Source organism: Thermobia domestica, chromosome 1, assembly GCF_964235325.1.
Source record: "Thermobia domestica chromosome 1, izTheDome1.hap1.1, whole genome shotgun sequence".
NCBI classification, from domain to species: Eukaryota; Metazoa; Arthropoda; class Insecta; order Zygentoma; family Lepismatidae; genus Thermobia; species Thermobia domestica.
In genome coordinates, this window is record NC_137454.1 from 29,557,031 (window position 1) to 29,576,824 (window position 19,794).

At 35.5% G+C, this 19,794-nt stretch overlaps 1 protein-coding gene across 3 annotated transcripts; it reads left to right on the top strand.

The window, feature by feature from the left end:
• Positions 1-1,757: 1,757 nt before the first annotated feature.
• On the top strand, positions 1,758-18,569 carry LOC145684099 (NEDD8-conjugating enzyme UBE2F-like). Of its 3 annotated transcripts, none has more exons than XM_081756002.1 (5): positions 1,758-1,880; positions 8,191-8,303; positions 12,235-12,396; positions 15,216-15,377; positions 17,507-18,569. In XM_081756002.1, exons 2-5 carry the CDS (start codon positions 8,193-8,195, stop codon positions 17,624-17,626), a joined length of 555 nt encoding a protein of 184 aa, XP_081612128.1. In that variant the 5' UTR covers positions 1,758-1,880; positions 8,191-8,192; the 3' UTR covers positions 17,627-18,569. The 3 variants fall into 3 exon arrangements, with proteins under 3 accessions (XP_081612128.1, XP_081612119.1, XP_081612139.1); XM_081755993.1 differs by having other exon boundaries at positions 1,825-1,963; XM_081756013.1 differs by having other exon boundaries at positions 1,825-1,963; positions 17,510-18,569.
• The last annotated feature ends 1,225 nt before the right edge of the window (positions 18,570-19,794 follow it).

A 19,794-nucleotide genomic window follows, 5' to 3' on the forward strand; every position in this document is an offset into this window, starting at 1 on the left:
AATGTTTGAGACATACCGGCGACTTTTTTGTGTGTGAAAATAAGACCCTCATAAAGCAGTAAATAAGTGCAGTAGCAATTGTCTACGTAAGTGATAAAGACATATCCAACTACAAGAAACTAATACAAGTATATATAGGCCTATTCATTACAGTATTTTGTTTTTCTTTTAACAGGTACTAGCTAGGGATGGCCAATTCCAGAATTTTTACTTTCCGGAATCCGGAAAGTAAAATCGGAAATATTCCGGATTTCGGAAAAATTCCGGATTTTTTCCGAATGTCGGAATTTTTCTGAATTCAGGAATTTTTCCGAATTCCGGAGTTTTTCCAATTCCGGAATTTTTCCGATTCCGGAAAACAAAATTTGCGGAATCCGGATTCCGGAAAATTTTGGCCATCCCTATTTTCAACCTCTGTATGAGTACAAACGTATAAAGTGCAAGTGCAGGTCTAGGGCTTCATCACATAGAAGTTTACCTCAAACCAAAGCAACATTTGAATTTCCGTTTGCTATGGTCAGCATAGCATTATAGTTACTTGATACATTATTTTTGTTTGCTCGCAATGCGCAAATTTTGCGAAGGCTGTTAACTAAACGAGACCCCTACACTTCACCTTGCGTTATGTTCTTATCCACAACGGCATCGTAATGAGCAAGGCTTCAAAGATCTTGCTTGCAAGTACTCACCAGCCAGCAAGACCATTTTGCAGTTAGAATGTTTAACCAAATAAACAAAAATTACTTTGCGACACAATAAACACATCAATACACTTTCTACGAACTTAAAAAGTTCGTTACTGAATTCTATATGCCTCTCTCTCTCTCTCTCTCTCGCTGTGTGTGTGTGTGTGTGTGTGTGTGTGTGTGTGTGTGTATGTGTGTATGTGTGTGTGTGTCTGTTTATTGTTTGCGACTTTTTCAATTTTCAACCCTCCATTCGATAGATCATCAAAAACTATCGGCTAAATTTATGAAATATTTCGCGTCGCTCTTACCGTTTCTGATTTATTGGCCAAAAAGTGGCCGATTTCTGGAGATTTAAGGAGCCATATTTCGGGAATCGGAAGTTATAGATAGATGATATTGGTGTTGATCAGTACCTACCTAAGAGGATGGTGAACATTTTGATACCAAAAAGAATCGGTGGTCACTGGCCAGTTGCCCAGTGATTACCAGTTAATTTTGGTACCAAAATGTTTACCATCCACTTAGATATTAACACTAATATCACCTCTCTATGACTTACCGTTCCCGAGATATTGGCAAAAAATAGTGGGAGATTTAAGGAGCCGTATCTCGGGAACCATAAATCATGGAGAGATGATATTTTGCTTATTTTTGCGAGAAACAGAAGGTTTACTTTTACATGTTGGAACAATCACAATTATCCTTCCTGCTCCATCTTTTCATTCTTTTTAAGTTCGTTCTGACATTCTCAACTGCTTTATTTTGTTTATTTGCATGCCTCTTAAAATTTAAAAAAAAAAAAAGTGACATAAGCTATTTATTCTTGAATTCACCTTTTTGATTGTTCGGATTTTACTCGCTAAATATAAAAAAAGTACTCGCCACTGGCGAGCAGGCGAGTAATATTTGAAGTCCTAGTATGAGTAACACTTCTTACTGCTATTTCTGTGTTGATGCATGGCAAACGTTTGGCGCCTCCATACATAAGTTCCTTAACTTTTATTCTTTATATTTGATTTAATAGATTTTTATCTATTTTTTTCTTTTTTCAAGAAGTTGGCCTCAATACATTCGTCTCTGACCACGTTTGTTCTAATAGTTAAGACTTTATAATATTGCTTCCTGAAAGTGTTCTCTGTTTCTAAAGAAGAAGAAGAAGAGGAGTTTGTTTTTAGGATTTCATTGAATGTGGTAGGCTTGATGGATTGTAAATTTATAAATGTGCAATATTAATATGTGTTTTTGATGATTTAGCAATAATATATATAAACTAAGTAAGTGTTTTGTGTTCCTATTACCAAATCTTGATTTTGTTTTGTCTCATTGTGGATCTAAACAAAAAGGAACCACAGAATTTATAATATAGTAGTAGGATGGAAATCAGAAATTTTCTGCAGTAGATTAAGGCGCTGGAATGGATTTAATGCATTATATATATGTAATAATTACGATATTAAGCGAATTGTTATTCTATTGGTACCAATTTGTAAATAATTCGTTGAGAAATAGAAAATGCAATAATTAAGCTAAGGCATCACTGACGAGGTTGCGTTCGTAAAATCAAGCATTTCACTGTATTTTGTGCAAATTGAGAATACCCCAATATGAATGTTATGAATAAAATTATGTATACTTAATTTGTAACGCCTTAAATAAATTTGTACCAGCGATTTCTGGGCAAATCTTTAGTTTAGGCAAGGCAGTGACAGGAACTGATTGCATTAAGTACAAGGGCAATATTGTACTAAATTAAAGAACCCTTATTACTGCCTTTTTAAGGTCGTATATAGTCTATGAATAATCCCTAGCAACAGAAAGGAACCAATGAGACCTGTGATTAATACTAACAGTGACGGGATATCACTGCCTTGCCCAAAGTAAAGAGTTACCGATTTCTGTTTTCGTAAGATGTGTTTACATGGGATTTGTTTTCATAACCATTTTGAATATAATGGGTCTGAGGGAGCGAGTAAAGATAATACCAGAAGTGGCTAGGTGGCCGAAGGTATAAGGGAGCACTATATTTGATGCCAACGGGACTTAAATCACCTTAGAACATGTATACACGCTTTTCGGGAGCGTATAGTTCTCTCGTAGACAATTATTGATACTTATTTGTTGTCGTTTGTACTTGTATTGCTGACATGCAGCCCACATAAATACGCTTTGTATAGCTACAATGATCTTTCCGTTGACTATAAATGTAATCATACTGCCTTTTAGGAGTTCTATTTGGGTGTAGATTAAATTTAAGACTATCGGTAATACATTGTAACGTGTTCGTGGTTTTCTAGAGATTCTTATGGGGTGCAGATTAAGAATATGAACGCATCTTTTAAAATTCTTTTTATCACTGTTGTCTGTAAATAAAATGCGTTTTAGATTTATTTTCTTTACGCATTCTTAATGATTGCGTGTATCTCAATAATATGTCCGCAAGTTAAAATATAAAAAACAACTATACGAGAACACACACCAACTTGTGCTAGTAACGTAGAGTAGAGTAGCTTAAATTAATTCAGTAGATTTAGGTTGGTTATGGTAGGTTAGATTAGTTTATGTTAATAGAGTAGAATAAGTTAGTATACTCCTTGTATGCAGCATTTACAAGCACCTTAATGTGGGTTTCACAGTGGTAAAAGTTCCTATAGCACTTGTAATGGTTTACACTAGGAATGCGACACTGTAAACATAAAACACAACTTTTGTGCAGTATGCAGAAATACTCTGCTGGTGGAGAATAATATAAGTCCTGGGTCATTCCATATCAATTCAACATAGTGAGTTAACCTCACCATCTCAGATTTTCCTGAAATTTGGTACATAGATGTTCTCTATATAGACTAGGAAAATTACCAAATTTCAACTGTATATATGAACCGGTATTGAAGATGGGACGATGTAAAGTTTGAAAAAGATCCCCAAAATAGCATGTTCAATAAATTTTGAAATTGGAATTGCAGCTCTCCTAATTGAGCTAGAGAGCTGATTGACGTATCATTTTACAGCATTTTTCATGACCTTTCCTGTGATATACAATACCATATAGGCTAATACAGAATTTGTTTTTTCAAAATCAAAATTTTTCTAAAAGTACATATTTTAAAATTTTGAAATTGAAGTCCATGAATAGATAGTATTGTTGTAAAATATGAATTAGAATTTGGGATAATAATGGCTTCATTATTTAAAAAATTCAAAACTAACACTTGATTTTTCAAGAATACTCTGTACGTAGGGTAATAACACAAGAATGCTAAGTTTTACACTTCTGTGAAAATAAAAATGAACACTTACTTGAAGAAAAAGTATAGATGAGTTCATAGTAAATCTTCTCAATAAGTAGTAGGATATATTTATCATTTGAAGTTTGAAAAATTCACATTTGACGGCAGACCGATAGCCAGCCCAAAAATTTATGGTGGGGGGGGCGATCCAATCATATTATAGTTATTTGCAAGCATATCGTGAAAATTTTAGGGGGCCCGGCTCCCTCTAGACTCTCCATGGATACGGGCCTGTTAGTTCGGCATACATCACTTTCAAGCAGAACATAACTTTTTTCAAGTGGGGATTACAGGATTCACTTTTATCAGAACGTCCAGTATTAACATCCACAGAACATCAGCATTTCTTGGATATGTTTATATATTTCAAAAATTTTACGTAGGCCCGGACCTAACCGTTAAAGCTGTTTTAGTTTGTTAGGCTTAACATTCTTATGTAACTGAGGTTATGAAGGACTGAACATTTTACTTAAAGTGTCATCTGAACTCGGCTTCCAGCTGGAAGAAATTTTGTGGACTCATCAGGACCGTTTAATTACAAGGCGAAAATTAGATACAACTAACACAGGTGATTCGAGATATGTGAAAACGTCACTATGAAATTCACATGATTTGTTCCTTTTTTGCTTCTTTTTGTTTACACCAGTTGTTTAAAAAAACACCTGGTTTAAACCAGCTAAGCCTGCTGTTGTACCAGTGCTAGATGTATCATTTTTTGGAGTATGAGCCAGCAATAAGTATTGCCAGCAGATTACAAGCCTGTATGATGTGTTTTAGACTCATTACTCTACTCTTCATATTTACTCCCACAGGTAAAACAAAAAACATTGCATACTTGTATTTTTCAGCTAGGTACAGGGTATTAATGAAAACTCCAGTGTTTAAATTATTTTAACAATGACCTCATTATCGTCTTAAATTCATATTTTGCCAGGTGCTTTACAACAATACTATCTATTCATGGAATTAATGTCAACATTTTAAAATATATATTTTTTTGAAAAATTTTGAAGTAAAATTTTGATTTTAATTAAACAAATCCTGTATTAGCCTATATGGCGTTGTATATTACAGGAAAGGTCATGAAAATGACACCTCAATCAGCTCTCTAGTTCAATTAGGAGAACTGCAATTCTAATTTCAAAATTCGTTGCACATGTTAATTTGGGGATTTTTTTTTTTTCAAACTTTACATAACATTTTTCTTTACTACCGGTTGATATATATAAAGTTGAAATTTGGTATTTTTCTGAGTCTATATAGAGGGCATCTATGTACCAAATTTCATTAAAATCTGAGATGGTAAGGTAAATTTTGTTTTCAAATTTGAGTTGATTTGACCTGGAACGACTCTCCTCTATATGTACGCTATTATTTTAATTTCGTGTAGCTCTTGTAATGGTTTCAGACTAATAATCTCACTCTTGAAACAATAAAATAGACAGTTAATATACGTGTTTCAGGTTGGTCGCTTACATAAATAAGTTCCCTAAATACAGTGGAGTCCCTCTTTTAATTCGAAGTCCAAGGGGACACGAAAAAAATTCGAATTAACCAAAAACTCTTATTCTTAAGTAAAATCAAGGGAACAAAATAACTATACTATATATGTAAAACTAATTAACATGCAGTGCACCTTACCTTTAAAGCACCACATTTTCATAAGGAATTAGAATAGCGCCGCGATTCTGCATTGTACATAATGCGCGTCAGTAAATCACAAACGAATCTACTTACCTTTTTGTCACTGCTTTTAGTTCAGTTAAATAGAACTGTTCAAATGTCTCGTTCGTACAAGTCATTTGCTAGTGGAAGACAGGGTTCAAAGTCATTCACACTTCTACAGAAAGGATGAACGCTTCCAGGTTATTGAGGAGGAGGAGAGATGCATACCAACCACCTTCTGACTGATTCTCTATATCGAGAGGAAGTCCAGGGGAGGTCGTATCAACAAACAAAGCTTTCCCTTTCCCACAGTCGCCTCTGGATAAAGTAACATAAACAAAAACCAGTTGAAATTGCATTGTTCTATTTGCAATCTGTCAGACACTGCAAAATTTTCCACTGTAAACACTTCGAATTATCCGAACAGAAGGTTCAAAAGTTCGATTTACACATTATTTTTTACCATTGTTTTTAATACAGTTTTCAAGGGAAATACACTTTTGTTCGAATTAAAAAGAATCCGCTTTATTATGCTTCTTTTCTGCATTAACATATTGCTCTCGTAAAATTTCCAAAATTTGGCGCTCATATTCTTAATCGAACAGTTCTTCTGTTTTCTCCCCTATTCTTTTCCAGTGGTTATTTTATAAGCATTCATTTTCATTAATCATCCGTCTCTAGCCTAAAGGACATATCCGTGGGACGTGAAACCGGAAATTTCATTTTTTCATAGGATAAAATAAATTCGTACTGCTTTCAAAAATTTGTACTTTTCGTTCGACGTTCCGTTTCTCGAACCAGATAAATTTTAGAATTGCACCATATTATACGCAGAATTCGGAATAGTTCTAGAATGTTGATACACACACATAGGTGAAGGTGGGTTAGTAACCAGGTTCATACCTTTCTTTATCAAAGCTCAATACTCAATTCGCATATTAATACAGGACGAGCGAGAGCGAGTGAAGGCGGGTTAATAGCCAGGTTGATTACTGTCTTTATTGCAACTCAATTCTAGAACCCTGCCCAGAATTCGTTCAACTTGCACTCAGATGTTGATATATGCTTTTATTATAATGCTTGCATGAGGTGATGTAACTCTTGACTCAACGGGGATCATAGGATACTGAAGGAGTCGAGGCAAATGAGTGGCTCAGAAGTTGGGCCATGGAAGGCGCTCTTTACTGTTAATTTTATTTCCAATAGTTTACATTGCAGGCGGTTTTCGTAATTTGCTGATGTGTGTAAGCCATGATTTTATTCTGATACTATTCTTTTGTGACACTTTTTCTAGATTTACGGTTTGTTTCACTAGTTCTAGTAAATCAGAAATTTGTTAATCTTTCTTGTCACTCTAAAGCTCCCTTGTGACTATATAGTTAGCGTGTAGGTTTCGGATGTGGAAAACGGGTTCGATTTGCGATGAAAGCTCATTTGGCTTGGATCCTAGTTTAAGCTGTTGGTCTACGTCTTTTATAACCTCGGTGCTAAACGGGATACTAAACCTCAATTCAACCCTCGTCAATCTAGATTTGTCATGCCTAGTGCAAGAGCGAAAGTTAATTTAGCATTGTCGAGCAGATTAACAACGTTAAATTTTGTATTGTTAAATTTCAGTTTAATTTTTTCGTTGGCAGTCAGAAAGGGGGGTTCTGCTTGCTGAAGTTGGTGTGCACATACAAACGTATTTTTATATTGATTATATCGGGTATTCTAAAAATGGTGTGCACGGACCACAGAGCACTGTTCTACAGGTTAAAACAAAACAAATATATATATATATATATATATATATATATATATATATATATGTCGTTTGGAGTCGTAAATTACACTATATGGCAACGTCCCAGATAAAGAACTATAGAGTAGATGTACCAATCCATCAAGTGGTTACATCGATTCTTTCCAGATGGCAGTTAAAGTCGATATAGATTGACAATAATATCACTTATTAGTGTAGCAATCGATGTGACTGCTTAATGGATTCGTAGAGCAATGCTAATGTTTCCAAGTTAATGTGCGACGTTGCCCATAGTGAAATTTTGATTCTCCATAGCGGCTGAAAGAGGCCCTGGAGGGTATAATCATATAACATTTTCGCTTTATGTTGATCTGTAGAATAGTGCCGTGGGCGCCATTTTTAGAACACTCGATATATATGAAATATGGGATCTACTTTTGTCATAACTTGTACAAATTTTATTACATATCTATATTATCATGAGTTCCAAGACGATCATATTGTGAGATTTATTTTCACTGATGGGTGTATAAGTGTGATAATATATATATTTCATTAGTCCAGTAAATCACCCATTGATTCCTTCAGAAGAAGAATATTTTTTTAGATAATGTTTATGTTATGTATTTCACAGTACAAGATATGCCATTACACAGATGAGCACCAAGTTAGATCATGCAATGTTCGGTACCATTATTTATTATGAAGCTTTTCGTGTATATCAGTGGATGATGGTCTTCTGAACTTTGCCCTGTATTATTATTTCTATAGTTATGTAAGAGAATCTTTTCTTTGTGCTTTCTAGGTATGATTACATTAGCTAGTAAATTAAAGAAACAGGCAGATGTACGAACTGGTACATCAAATACGGACTCAGGGAAGCGAATTTCAGTGCGAGATAAGTTGTTAGTCAAAGAGGTGAGTAAATGTGTTTTAAAATATGTCCCTTTATGACCTGTGGCTAATGTACTTGCCACGGATACAAATCCAAGTAGTGGATGGGATTGCATTTTAAACAGTAAAGTATCATATCCTTTTTTTTAGAATTGGAATTCTCTCAGGAATTTGGGAATTGGCGATTATAAGCCAAAAAATAAATAAAGTAATTAATAAATAAATTAATAAAAAAATAAAAAAATGCAATCAATACATTAGCCATGGAACACTTTTTATAAAACCTGCTAAAATTGAAAGTTCTCCTTTTCAGGAAATGTAACATTGTATTTGTTGAACAGGAAATTTTAAAAAAAGAAAAAAAAAACAAAAAAAAAAAAAAAACGAATTACAAATTAAAAAAAAAAATCTTTTTCAGGAAAAAAAATTCCGGAAGTGTACAGCACGGGAACTTGATCAGTAAATTATTATCTTTCAAATAAAATTAAAAAGAATATTTATCTTGAACCGTTCTAGAGATAGAGCATTTTATATTTTGCCGTAAATCACACATGAGAAATAGTGCCTGAAATGCCATCTGTGTCGGCCTGTATCTCGGGTCAGGATTTTTTTGAACAAACAAACAAACAAAATGTCCCGAATTTTAATGTGTTAAACTCAGGGTTGGCAAAAACCATGGTTTTTATTGAAAAAACAAAAAAAAAAAAAAAACGTTTTTTTTTTGGTTTAAACCAGGTTTATTTGGTTTAAATAATTTGCTCTATATATTCATATCATATATGGACAGAAATAAGTTTGTTTCGCCTTGATGTTATTATGCAACAGCCGGGTTATGCTGAAAGGGGTCACATAAGCTTAAAGCGGAATAAAAACTGCTTCTCGAGTTACATCCGAAAGAAATTGTTCTCCATTTGAACTCGGAACCAGGACTAATTGGCCACAAATGCGATACGTCTGCCGACTCACGAAGGAATCCTGATAAAAATACGTTGTACTGATCTTTACATGCTTCTTAATATAACTGTCATGAGTCATTTTAGAAGGACAAAAAGATAAACAGTTGCACAAGTGAAACGATTATACAGAATTACATATGGGCAATTTCAAAGTACTACGGAGTACAGAAGAACTAATTTAGTTCAAGTTAGTTAACAACGACTTTTATTGGTCCAAATTAAAGAAATACAACGATTTAATTTGCATATCAGTAAGAAAAGTGAATAAAGATACGAATTATTTGAGTCCACTTTGGCTCACTCATTTATACATAAATAGATACCAAAGATACTTCTGATTTCACTAAATGCCTCTCATTAGATTTGTATGACTTCCCCCCCCACACACACACACACACGCACACAAAAAGTACGGCATTTCGATATATTTTATCAATAGTAAACATTATTGAAACGAAACAATATTTAGATTTTTTTTTGATTGCAATTACACAACAGTAACAACTACAAAAAAACACAAAACAAACATTTATAAACTTATATACAAAAAAGTTGCTTTTGTAGTATAATCTTTTTGAGTAATGAATGGGGAATTTAGGTCTGAATATAATACGAATAATATACGGGAGTGAAACGTGATAACGCACAAATGTGTGTTCACCAAGATTTTACAAACACTTAAACTTTTACGAACATTTTTCGTTTTTTGGTTTAAACCAGTTGGTTTTTTTTAAAAAAAAAAAAAAAAAAAAACCAGCTGGTTTAAACCTGAACCAGCCAACCCTGGTTAAACTCAATAACATCTGAGACCATCAAGGTAACTCCCTTGTGTGAATTGATATGGATTATGCCTAGTGCATTATAATGGTATGCAGATGTCTTGCTGGAGATAAATATAAATTGGGAAGAGTAATCTTCTTAATATTATTTAAGATTTAAGAATTCAATACTGCATCTGAAATTGCAGAATGGTCAGACAAAAAGCGTGTATGACCAATGAGCGCGCAGGAGGAAGGGGCAGCGTGAAGTTATAGCATTTACGAAGGTGGGTCAGGTGAACAAGGTTGGAAACCATTGCTATAGATTAACGTGTTATAGAGTAGTTCTTGATATATATGTAAAGACATTTGGTATGACAGATTTCAAGCATGTGAGTTCGGCATTATTCAACTTCATTTAATTTATACGTCTTAGCTATGAGACATAGATTTCATTTAATTTTATTCATGGTATTTCTGTTGTAACTGGTTTATTGGAAGTAGGAAAGTAGAATCTGGTAATCTTCTACTTCCACAAAACTTGTATCTGCAGGTGAACTACAAGGAATTAGGAGCTATGCTGCAAGTTGTGAAAAATGAGTTCGTTGTTTAGTTCTGTAATATTTTGTCAAGTGGTATAAAATAAGAGTGTGATGTATGAAGTAATTTTAATATTTAAAATTATACTTTAGGTAATAATTAAGAAGAAAGGCAAACAACTCATCACTGCGTCACTACTGTTCCAGTAATAATAATAATAATAATAATAATAATGAATAAAGTGACGTAGTGATGATATACTTTCCGTTTTACTTGTAACGAAATGCGTCATTTGCAAATTTATACATACATTGTAGATAAGACAGGTTTGATGTGATTCCATCGCTGACTAAGCATGGTTGAGTGGTCTAAGGACTAGGGTGGTAATCGCAAGATCGCGTTCGAATCCTCCTCAGGGCATGGGAACTTTGTATTTCCCTTTTGCCTACAATCTCAGTAGTAGAGCGCTTAAGAGTCTTCATCCCGGCGAAATTAAAATACCGCTAATTTTCAGTAATTATATGATATCTTCAAATAGATAAAAGATAATCGAAATGTGGAACAAGAGCGCCCTAGACAATATTATTATTTTACATGAGAAACCGTTATCACGACTCACTTATCTGCTTTCGATTTCGAGCCATTTTGAAAATCGGCATTTATTTTCGCGTTTCTAAACAGCTGAAAACGGAAAGCCACTAGGTGACTTTTGATAACGGTACCTCACGCAAAATAATATTGTCTAGGGCGCTCTTGTTCCACATTTCAGTTATCTTTTATCTATTTGAAGATATCACATAATTACTGTAAAATTAGCGGTATTTTAATTTCGCCGAGATGAAGACTCTTAACTCTGGTGAGTGGTGTCCCTGGTTCGGTCCCCAGGCAAGTAAGCTTGTAGTGGACAACATCCTGTCCGTGGATTTTCTCGGGGTACTCCTGTTTTTTCTCGCACTTTCTCATTCCATCATTTCTTCCATCATTCACTTGTTTAAATCGTTGTCTCCCTTAGCCTAAAGGGCATAATCGTGGGATATTAAACTGAAGGATTTCAGTTCATTTAATTTACTGTTTTAACCTTCATTTCATTATTATCATTTGTTTCTCATTGTCTCATTTGGCCTAAAAAGCAGAACCATGGAACGAAAATGTGTACATTTTCTATCTAGAACACTCTTACTTCTAGTTTCGAAACTTGAAAAATAGGAGAATTTATGAATCATTTTCGTTTTTGACGTGTTCTAACTTCCTGTATATTTTTACCTTCAGCTTTTGCTTTGTTGAAGATCGTGGGTCTCAATCCCTCGAAAGTGTCAAATTGGTGTACATATCGCACACCCGGTAGATGAGTGTTGCAACTCAAAAAATGGAAATTTTGAGTCATCATCACTGAAAAAAGGAGAGAGAGAGAGAGAGAGAGAGAGAGAGAGAGAGAAACAAGCTCTAACTGGTGTATTTTCGCATAAACGTAACTAAAATTAACCCCTAGATGGCAGAAATATCAGTATTCCAGGGAGCAATTTTGATAGAATAATAAACTTTAAATGTGATTGTCCCACAAATTTTTATTTTTGACTTGTAACAATCTTCCACCGGGTGTGCGATATATTGGAAGAAATAGTAAGTCGAAAAAGTGTGTTATAATTATATAACACAAATGATTTCTTTTAAGTAAACCTTACAATTTTCTTTCCATTGTAGGTTCAGGAGATGGAGCAAAATATGCCTTCTACGTGTCGTGTGAAGTTCGATGATCCAAATCGACTGTATGAATTTCATCTTACGGTAACTCCCGACGAAGGTTATTGGCAAGGCGGCAAATTCCGGTTTCACGTTGTTGTAACGGAAGATTACAACATGGCTGTAAGTAAATTGGAATCCAGAATGGTATGCAGCGTAGCAGTTAAAATACTGTACTACTGAAGAATTTCTTTGGCACATATGGCTCTTTAAGAACTTTTGCAGCGAAGGGTATGACACACTTACGAAGGTCATTCAATGATGAAACTAGGTTATAGGTCATCCCAAGGAGGAGGAGAACTCCTCGAATCCATTCAGTAATATTTTTATATAGTTACAGGTAAAGGAGTTATTTAAATGTTTCTTATCCCATAAGTATACATGCTCTCGTACATAAACATGTAAGATTTATTTCGTTTTCTCTACAGGAAACTACAGTATTCTTTATTAACTACTAGGCTATGACACATAAAAACAGACTCACCTGCCGCCAATAGTACAAAACGTTTTGTTGGTCAGTGAGGCCAGATACATATTTTGTTCCATTCGGAGACATTGGGAGAGACAGAATTACCTTTGATATTCTGACCAGACGATAGTCTTGCACGTAAATTATATTTATTGTAATATTCAAATGAAAAGATTGCAGGTAACTCCAAGATGAAAGTGGGGTCCTTGGCCCCACTATCGTATTTTCTAAGTTATGTATGGACTAATTTTTTTATAGGACTGATAAATTGTCTTAAGTAACTACAACTAGCAGATAACTAAAGAAGAATACATGCCTGATAACTTTTTGTTGATTTTTTTTTTTTTAACAAACTTACCTTGGGGATTCGAAGATCCTCCCCCACCCTCTTATGGGATTCCTAGGATTAGAAAAATAAAGAAAACAAAGTTGGAATGCTATTTTATCCTACTTTATGACATGGACATAAAGAAATTTCCATTACCAAAGAAATTTCTTTTTAGCGTAGTTTATTTACAGTAATAATATAATAACATGAAAACACAATTTAAAAGGATATAAGGATATACTCAATATGGCATTTCAATTCCCCCCCCCCTTTTTTTTTTAAAGCACAGGAAGTGGCCCATCATAGAAGCAATAGCACCGTGAGCGTTCATATCTGTTGAGAGACTAAACCAAGTTTTAGTTCCTTTCGACCAGTAGTCGAGCAGTGAAGTTTGTAACAGTACTGCATGTTGCGCAGTAACTCAGTCGTGTTTTCAGCATGGAGCAGAGGGATGCAATCAAATTTTATGCATGCTTACGGTCATAAAACGTTGTCTAGAACAACCACATTTGAGTGTCACAAACGTTTAGTTGAACCTCCGGGAAATCGACAATATCCTATACATCATTAACAAAACCATTAGGCATAACATGAAGATTTGGGGAAAAGGAAGATTTTTACTGCCCATTTTTACTCTAAATGTTAAACAGGATGTCAAGTTGCAAGGACTTCGTCATGGCAGAGGGTTTCTCGCCGAATTGCTCAAAACCATTAGAGCCGGGGATGAAGCATGGTGTACGATCCTCACCAAGCGACTTCTGGACGTAGATCTGTTCAGGAAAGGCAAGACCAACCAAAATTTTCCTGCAGAAATCAGAAATCAAGTCGTTGTTGATTGCCTTTTTGATGCCATTCTTCATATCCCGAAGGTCGAAGCATCAGTGGCATCTTCTATTTAGAGGTCATGAACCGACTTGTCCAGCGAATGACCCTTTTCAGGGTACAATTAATCATCTCCGGCAATTGGACCCTTCCCAATGACAATGTCATGTTGTGCAAGTATAACATTGCCGGACGGTTTTTGGGCAAAAAATGATCGTCATCAACCATCCACTATATCCACCAGAGATGACGTCAGCAGACTATTTCTTGTTCCCGAAGTTGAACTCCACCTCAAGAGCAATATGTTTGAGGACGTGGTAGTTATGAAGACGATTGTTGTTGTGTCAATGAGCGAAGTTACGCATCAAGAGAGAAGATGGCTGTAGAAGGCTGAAGGAATTATCCTTCCTGATATTTAGATGTAGCACTTTATGAAATAAGATCGAGAATTGTGTAAACAAGAGCCAACAGTTGAATTGTACACTTCTGGTTTTCAAACTCTAGCTTGTCTTCCAGGTTCTAAGTGCGAAGAACTGGTCCTAGATACTTACGTCCATCGGATTTGCTTACACGGGAAATTCATTGAATCGGTATGCAGTGCTCATTGTAGGATCAGCGTGGAGCCATTATGGTCAGGTGGAATGGGAAGTGCATAAAACGAACATTCCCGTCGACAAAACACATGGCTACAGAAAATGAAGAATAAAAACAAGAAACAAATTAATATAATCAAAAACAATAAATTCGCACCTGAGGAGGATATAATGTGTCAAGTTGTTTGCTTTATGTGGATTCGTGGATTACGCAGTGAGACTTATAAGATTGTACCGTTACTACATCCGTCTGTCCGTTACTCCACAGGATAATTCTTATACGAAAACGAGTTTTTGAATTCTGTGTTTTCCTGTTGGCGTGACTGTCTTTACCAGAGTTAGTTAACAAACTCCCTTGAGCTTGGTTAGAATTCTTAATCTGTCAGTGGAGAAGTCCCTGGTGAGAATCCGTTCACTAGCCACCCATCTGCCAAGTTAAATTTTCACGAGGGAAATGTCAAGATTGTACCTATGAATATAGGGCCGACTTCCTTTCTTATTGTTGTTGAATGTTAATGATTCTAATATAAATCGACATCGCATATTGTATCTGGAAGTTTGTTAAATTAATAAATCTGTATCAGTTTTACGTAACAAAATAAGCTTCATTAGTTATAGTCTGTATGATTTGTGTTATTCGATTCCAATAATCTGTGAGTTTACGTATATATCGCCAGTATATATCATTTGAAATTAACTTCTTTTTTTTCCTGTTTCAATTTCTTTTCAGCCTCCGACGGTGAAATGCCTAACGAAACTATGGCATCCAAACATCAGTGAAGAAGGCGATATTTGTCTCAGTTTGCTTCGCCAGAACTCAATTGATGGGATGGGATGGGCACCGACGAGGAAGCTTAAAGATGTTATTTGGGGTTTAAATTCACTCTTCACAGTAAGTAGTTTTAGAAAAGTAGTTCAAACATATCTTTTTTAGTCGAAGAAAGGAAGTGGTTACTTGGTAAGAAGTAAATAAAGGGTATTACTTTTTTTCTTTTTTTTTTCCCCCAAGTTTATGGCTACAAATTTGATGGCTAGATAGCAGAAATATACCCGAGAGCTTATTCCAATTACTTGGAAAGAGCTGTTGATATTGTTTTCGAATGGCTATTCTTGATGTTTCTTGAGTGTATTATAGTAACGAGGTTCATAAAGGCTTCGATAGCACCTCTGCGTCTGTATTACCGGACACCACTCGTCGTACCGTGAAGTTACCTAAACTCGCTTTCATATTGTTAAATATTTATCCATTTTCAAGTATCTGCTACTACTGAAAAATAATCTTCTGATTACAATATGATTGGATTCTACACCTTAAGAATTAAAACATTGTTTCATGGAAAGAGAATTTTCGTTACTTTGCTACCTGTAGTGTAACGTTTCAGTTTCCCTTTTAAAGAGTTCTGTTCAACGGTTTCTCCTTACCTTATCATGAGAGAATGTCACAACATGTGCTCTGCATGCTCACTTCAGTGTATTTTTTATTCTTTGTTATGTTCCTATTTGAATGAAGGAAAGACACGGGAGAATTAATTACCTTGGCTGTGAAGTGTTAAATATAGTCATTTACCAGAAACGCTGTCATTTACTTCTGATATAAAAGGCTTTTAATTGCAGCCCGTTTCAGTTCGTTTTGTATTGTTTGGTTGTCTTCTGTGTATCTGAATACCAGAGTGCATAGGTCTTAGGTTCGATTTCCAGTGCTAACCACATATCACCCAACCAAAGTCAAAACTTCATCCCATATATCTACACTGAGTGTTTATTGAATTGCGGCCACCTCTCCACATGAGAAAATGTGACCAGCAGCCGAGCTGATTACATGACCATCCTGACTAGTGGTATTGCAGAGAAAGAACACTCTCGAGGCTACATGTTGGCAGACAGCACACTTATAATCGGAGGTGGGCAGGATTTAACCTCATTCCAGTAGGGCATGATTGTAGATACCCGAGCAGTAGATGTGTGAACGCAGACAGCGAAACTTGTTGGATACGCCCATTCCTGTGTAGTGAAGGTGTACAAGGAATGGGAAGAAGATGGGATAACGGACTCCAAGAGACGGAACTGGAGGGGCGTACGGAAGTTCAAAACGTGGAGCGAACATCATGTCTAACAGCTCTCGACAGCCAAACGATTAATCAGTGTCCGAAAATTACGTGACCAATATAATGGTGGATGCACAACATCCGTATCGCACGCAACTATACGACTGAACACTGGCATGCATGAAGTTCCACATCAGACGACCCACTCGTCACTCACTCGTTACGACTCATCATCGCCGAATTCGTCGTGCTTGGGCACAGGAACACGATAAGTGGATCATGGATGACTATAAAAGGGTGTGTTGGTCCGATAAATCACGGTTTGTGCTACTCACCTCGGACCTTGTGGCGCCAATAGCACCAAGCTATGGCCCCTCGTGCATGGTGTGAACTATACAGAAAGGCGGGAGCAGCTGTATGGTTTGGGGATGCTTCTGTTGGCATGGACTGGGACCGTTAGTGTGCATGGACCACAGTGAGACATCCATTGTGAACCTGTATGTGTTAAGAGGATCACGTACACCCTACAGTACAACACTTCTACCCACACGAAGACGGCATTTTCCAGGACGACGCGAAGCCAGGACTGTTCTTGCTTGGCTTAAGGAACATTTCACGGAGCTGTAGCATATGAATTGGCCTCCTAACTCACCGGATCTTAATCCTATAGAACATTTATAGGATGTGGAACGAGCTGTTCGCACCATGACTCCTGCACCGACATCTCAGTGTGGGATGTCATCAGTAATATATGGTGTCAGATCCCCGTGGAATCATATCAGCAACTACCAGAATCTATGCCACGCCCTGTTCACGCCGTCCTATGAGCAAAAAGTGGACCAACAAAATATCGAGTGTGTAGGTGGTCGCAATTCAGTGAGCATTCCGTGTATGTGGACTGAAACGCCAGGTAATTTTAGTTATGTGTTGTATGCTACAAATAAATTTATATTCTATTTTCTCTTTGTTTTTTGAGCAGGACTTATTGAATTTCGACGACCCTTTAAATATAGAAGCTGCTGACCTCTACCAAAAAGATAAGGAAGCTTTTAGGAATAAAGTGAGAGAATACATGAATCACTACTCCAAAAGATGAGACTTTTATAACCATACCACGTAACAGTCATTGTGGTATACTTGACACGAACAATTATTAACAATGCAAGGAGTGTTGATCTTCCTTTTTTCATTTATTTTAATGTAATATATATATATACATATATATAGACATACATTAATGATGCGTATATATACATTGATAACAGAAAAAAGAACTAAAAGGTAAGAAATTGGCAAAACTCCCAGACTTGTGAGCTCAATAGAAGAACATGGTGTTTTTCCCGTGTGTTTTGAGAGTGAATGTGGATAGACCCTAATATAACAAGTGAAAGTGATCGTGATGGATGCCAAGTCAGTTTTGTGATAATATTACTAACTGTTTTCTGGTCGATTTAAAAAAATATATATATATTTATTATACTGCATTTTGTTTATACACCACTCAATTTTTTTTCCCGTAAAATAGTGGGAAATCTCCTTGCAAAATGTGATTCACTTTAAAAGCACAGAAGCTAAAATTTTTTGCATTCAATAAACAAAATGTTGTTTCTTAATGATTCAGTGAAAACATCAGTGAAGACAGTGTAACAAAATTTTATTTAATTTCCTTCTCTTGTGGTTTTGATAATTATTTAGGAATTGCCCAGGTAACTTTGTGGTAACTTAATCTGTGATTTTTTGTAATAATTGTATGTTTGATTTTTTTTTTTTTTGTCGAAAGCAACATAACTGAGTAGTTGTTATATTTGTAAACGTTTCTATGTATGTACCATACGTTTTCTTTCTTTTAGTAGCTTTTTATTTGATCCTGAGAAGCTCAAATATGCGTAAAAGAGATATATCACTGTGTGTGTATGCGTGGTACTGTCTTGAGTGATTTGTTTCGGAAGGTTTCTACTAGATATTATCTGTACCTTGTAATTTCGTCTGTAACTTTTGCCTTGTGTAAATTATAAAATTACTTCTAATGTTAAGAAAAATGTGTATTTACATGTATATAACATCCTAGAACATTTTTCTTTGCAAGGAGCGTAGTGCATTTGCCAACAAAAATATCTGCCTACTCCATATGGATGTTCTTTTGTCAAAATCTTTCTTTGAAGTAAATGAACCAACTTTAGTTGGTTTCTGTTAATTTATACAAAATTACGTTGTCGTCCTGTTGATAAATCAATAAATAGAAAACTACTGCATTTTTTTTTTTTTTTTAATTTGATTGGCAAAATAAAATATGGAATAGGTGAGATAGCGCTGATTATACAGTTCCTATCTTAGTTGATACTCACTTTCCGTGTAATGATTCAGAAATTGAGGAACTGTTTTATTTGTCTTATAAAATACGGCGATAAATCAAGGGTCTACTAGGTAAGGGTTTTGGATTTCTGGCATTTTTTTTTCTCGGTTGCTGACATTGTTGCAATTGTATGGTTGCTCTACCCACAAACATTCCAATTCTGAATTTCTCACATTTCTTCAGTCTGTGTCTAGCCATGGAACAGTTTACTGTAGTGCAACGTGTGCTAATTGTGAACGCTTTTTATCAGAACGGAGAAAGTTAGGCAGCAACGGTCAGGCGACTTCGCGCGGTTCTTCGGCGAAATGAGGCACCAAATGAATCAGAAGTTCGCAGACTTCTGAAAAAGTTCATTGAAACGTGTTCATCAGTTAACATTCTGAGCAAAACCTTGCTGTGTCAGGCAGTCATAGCAAATTTCACGAATAGAGTTATTGCATGCTAGCACAGTAGAGGAGTTTATATGCCCAACGTCATTCACCTGAAATCGGAATGTATGATGAACATGTTTATGAATTTTGTTAGTGTGTTTTGAAAAAGTAAAGTTCATAATTTGATGTAAGAAACAGGCGCGCTTTATGAATAACCTTATGCAATACAGTTGTCTGGACAGACTATATAGATCTGACAAAAAGAAAATCAAAAATACGTGTCAAAGAACATTTTACGGATGCGAGAATAAGACCCTGTTTAAGCTCTTTTCTAAATATTAAAAGAAGTACGATTCAACTTTATAGACTTCCGAGCTTTGTTGGGAGCCGAAAATAAAAACCCCGGAGATTGTTTTCTGAAACTTTCTATTTTAAAACAGTCAAGTCTAGCGTAGGTAACAATTTGTCAGATTGGAAAACGTGTTAAAACAAAGGAAAAAAGATCTGGCGTAATAAAAATACCAATTGGTGAAATTTTTC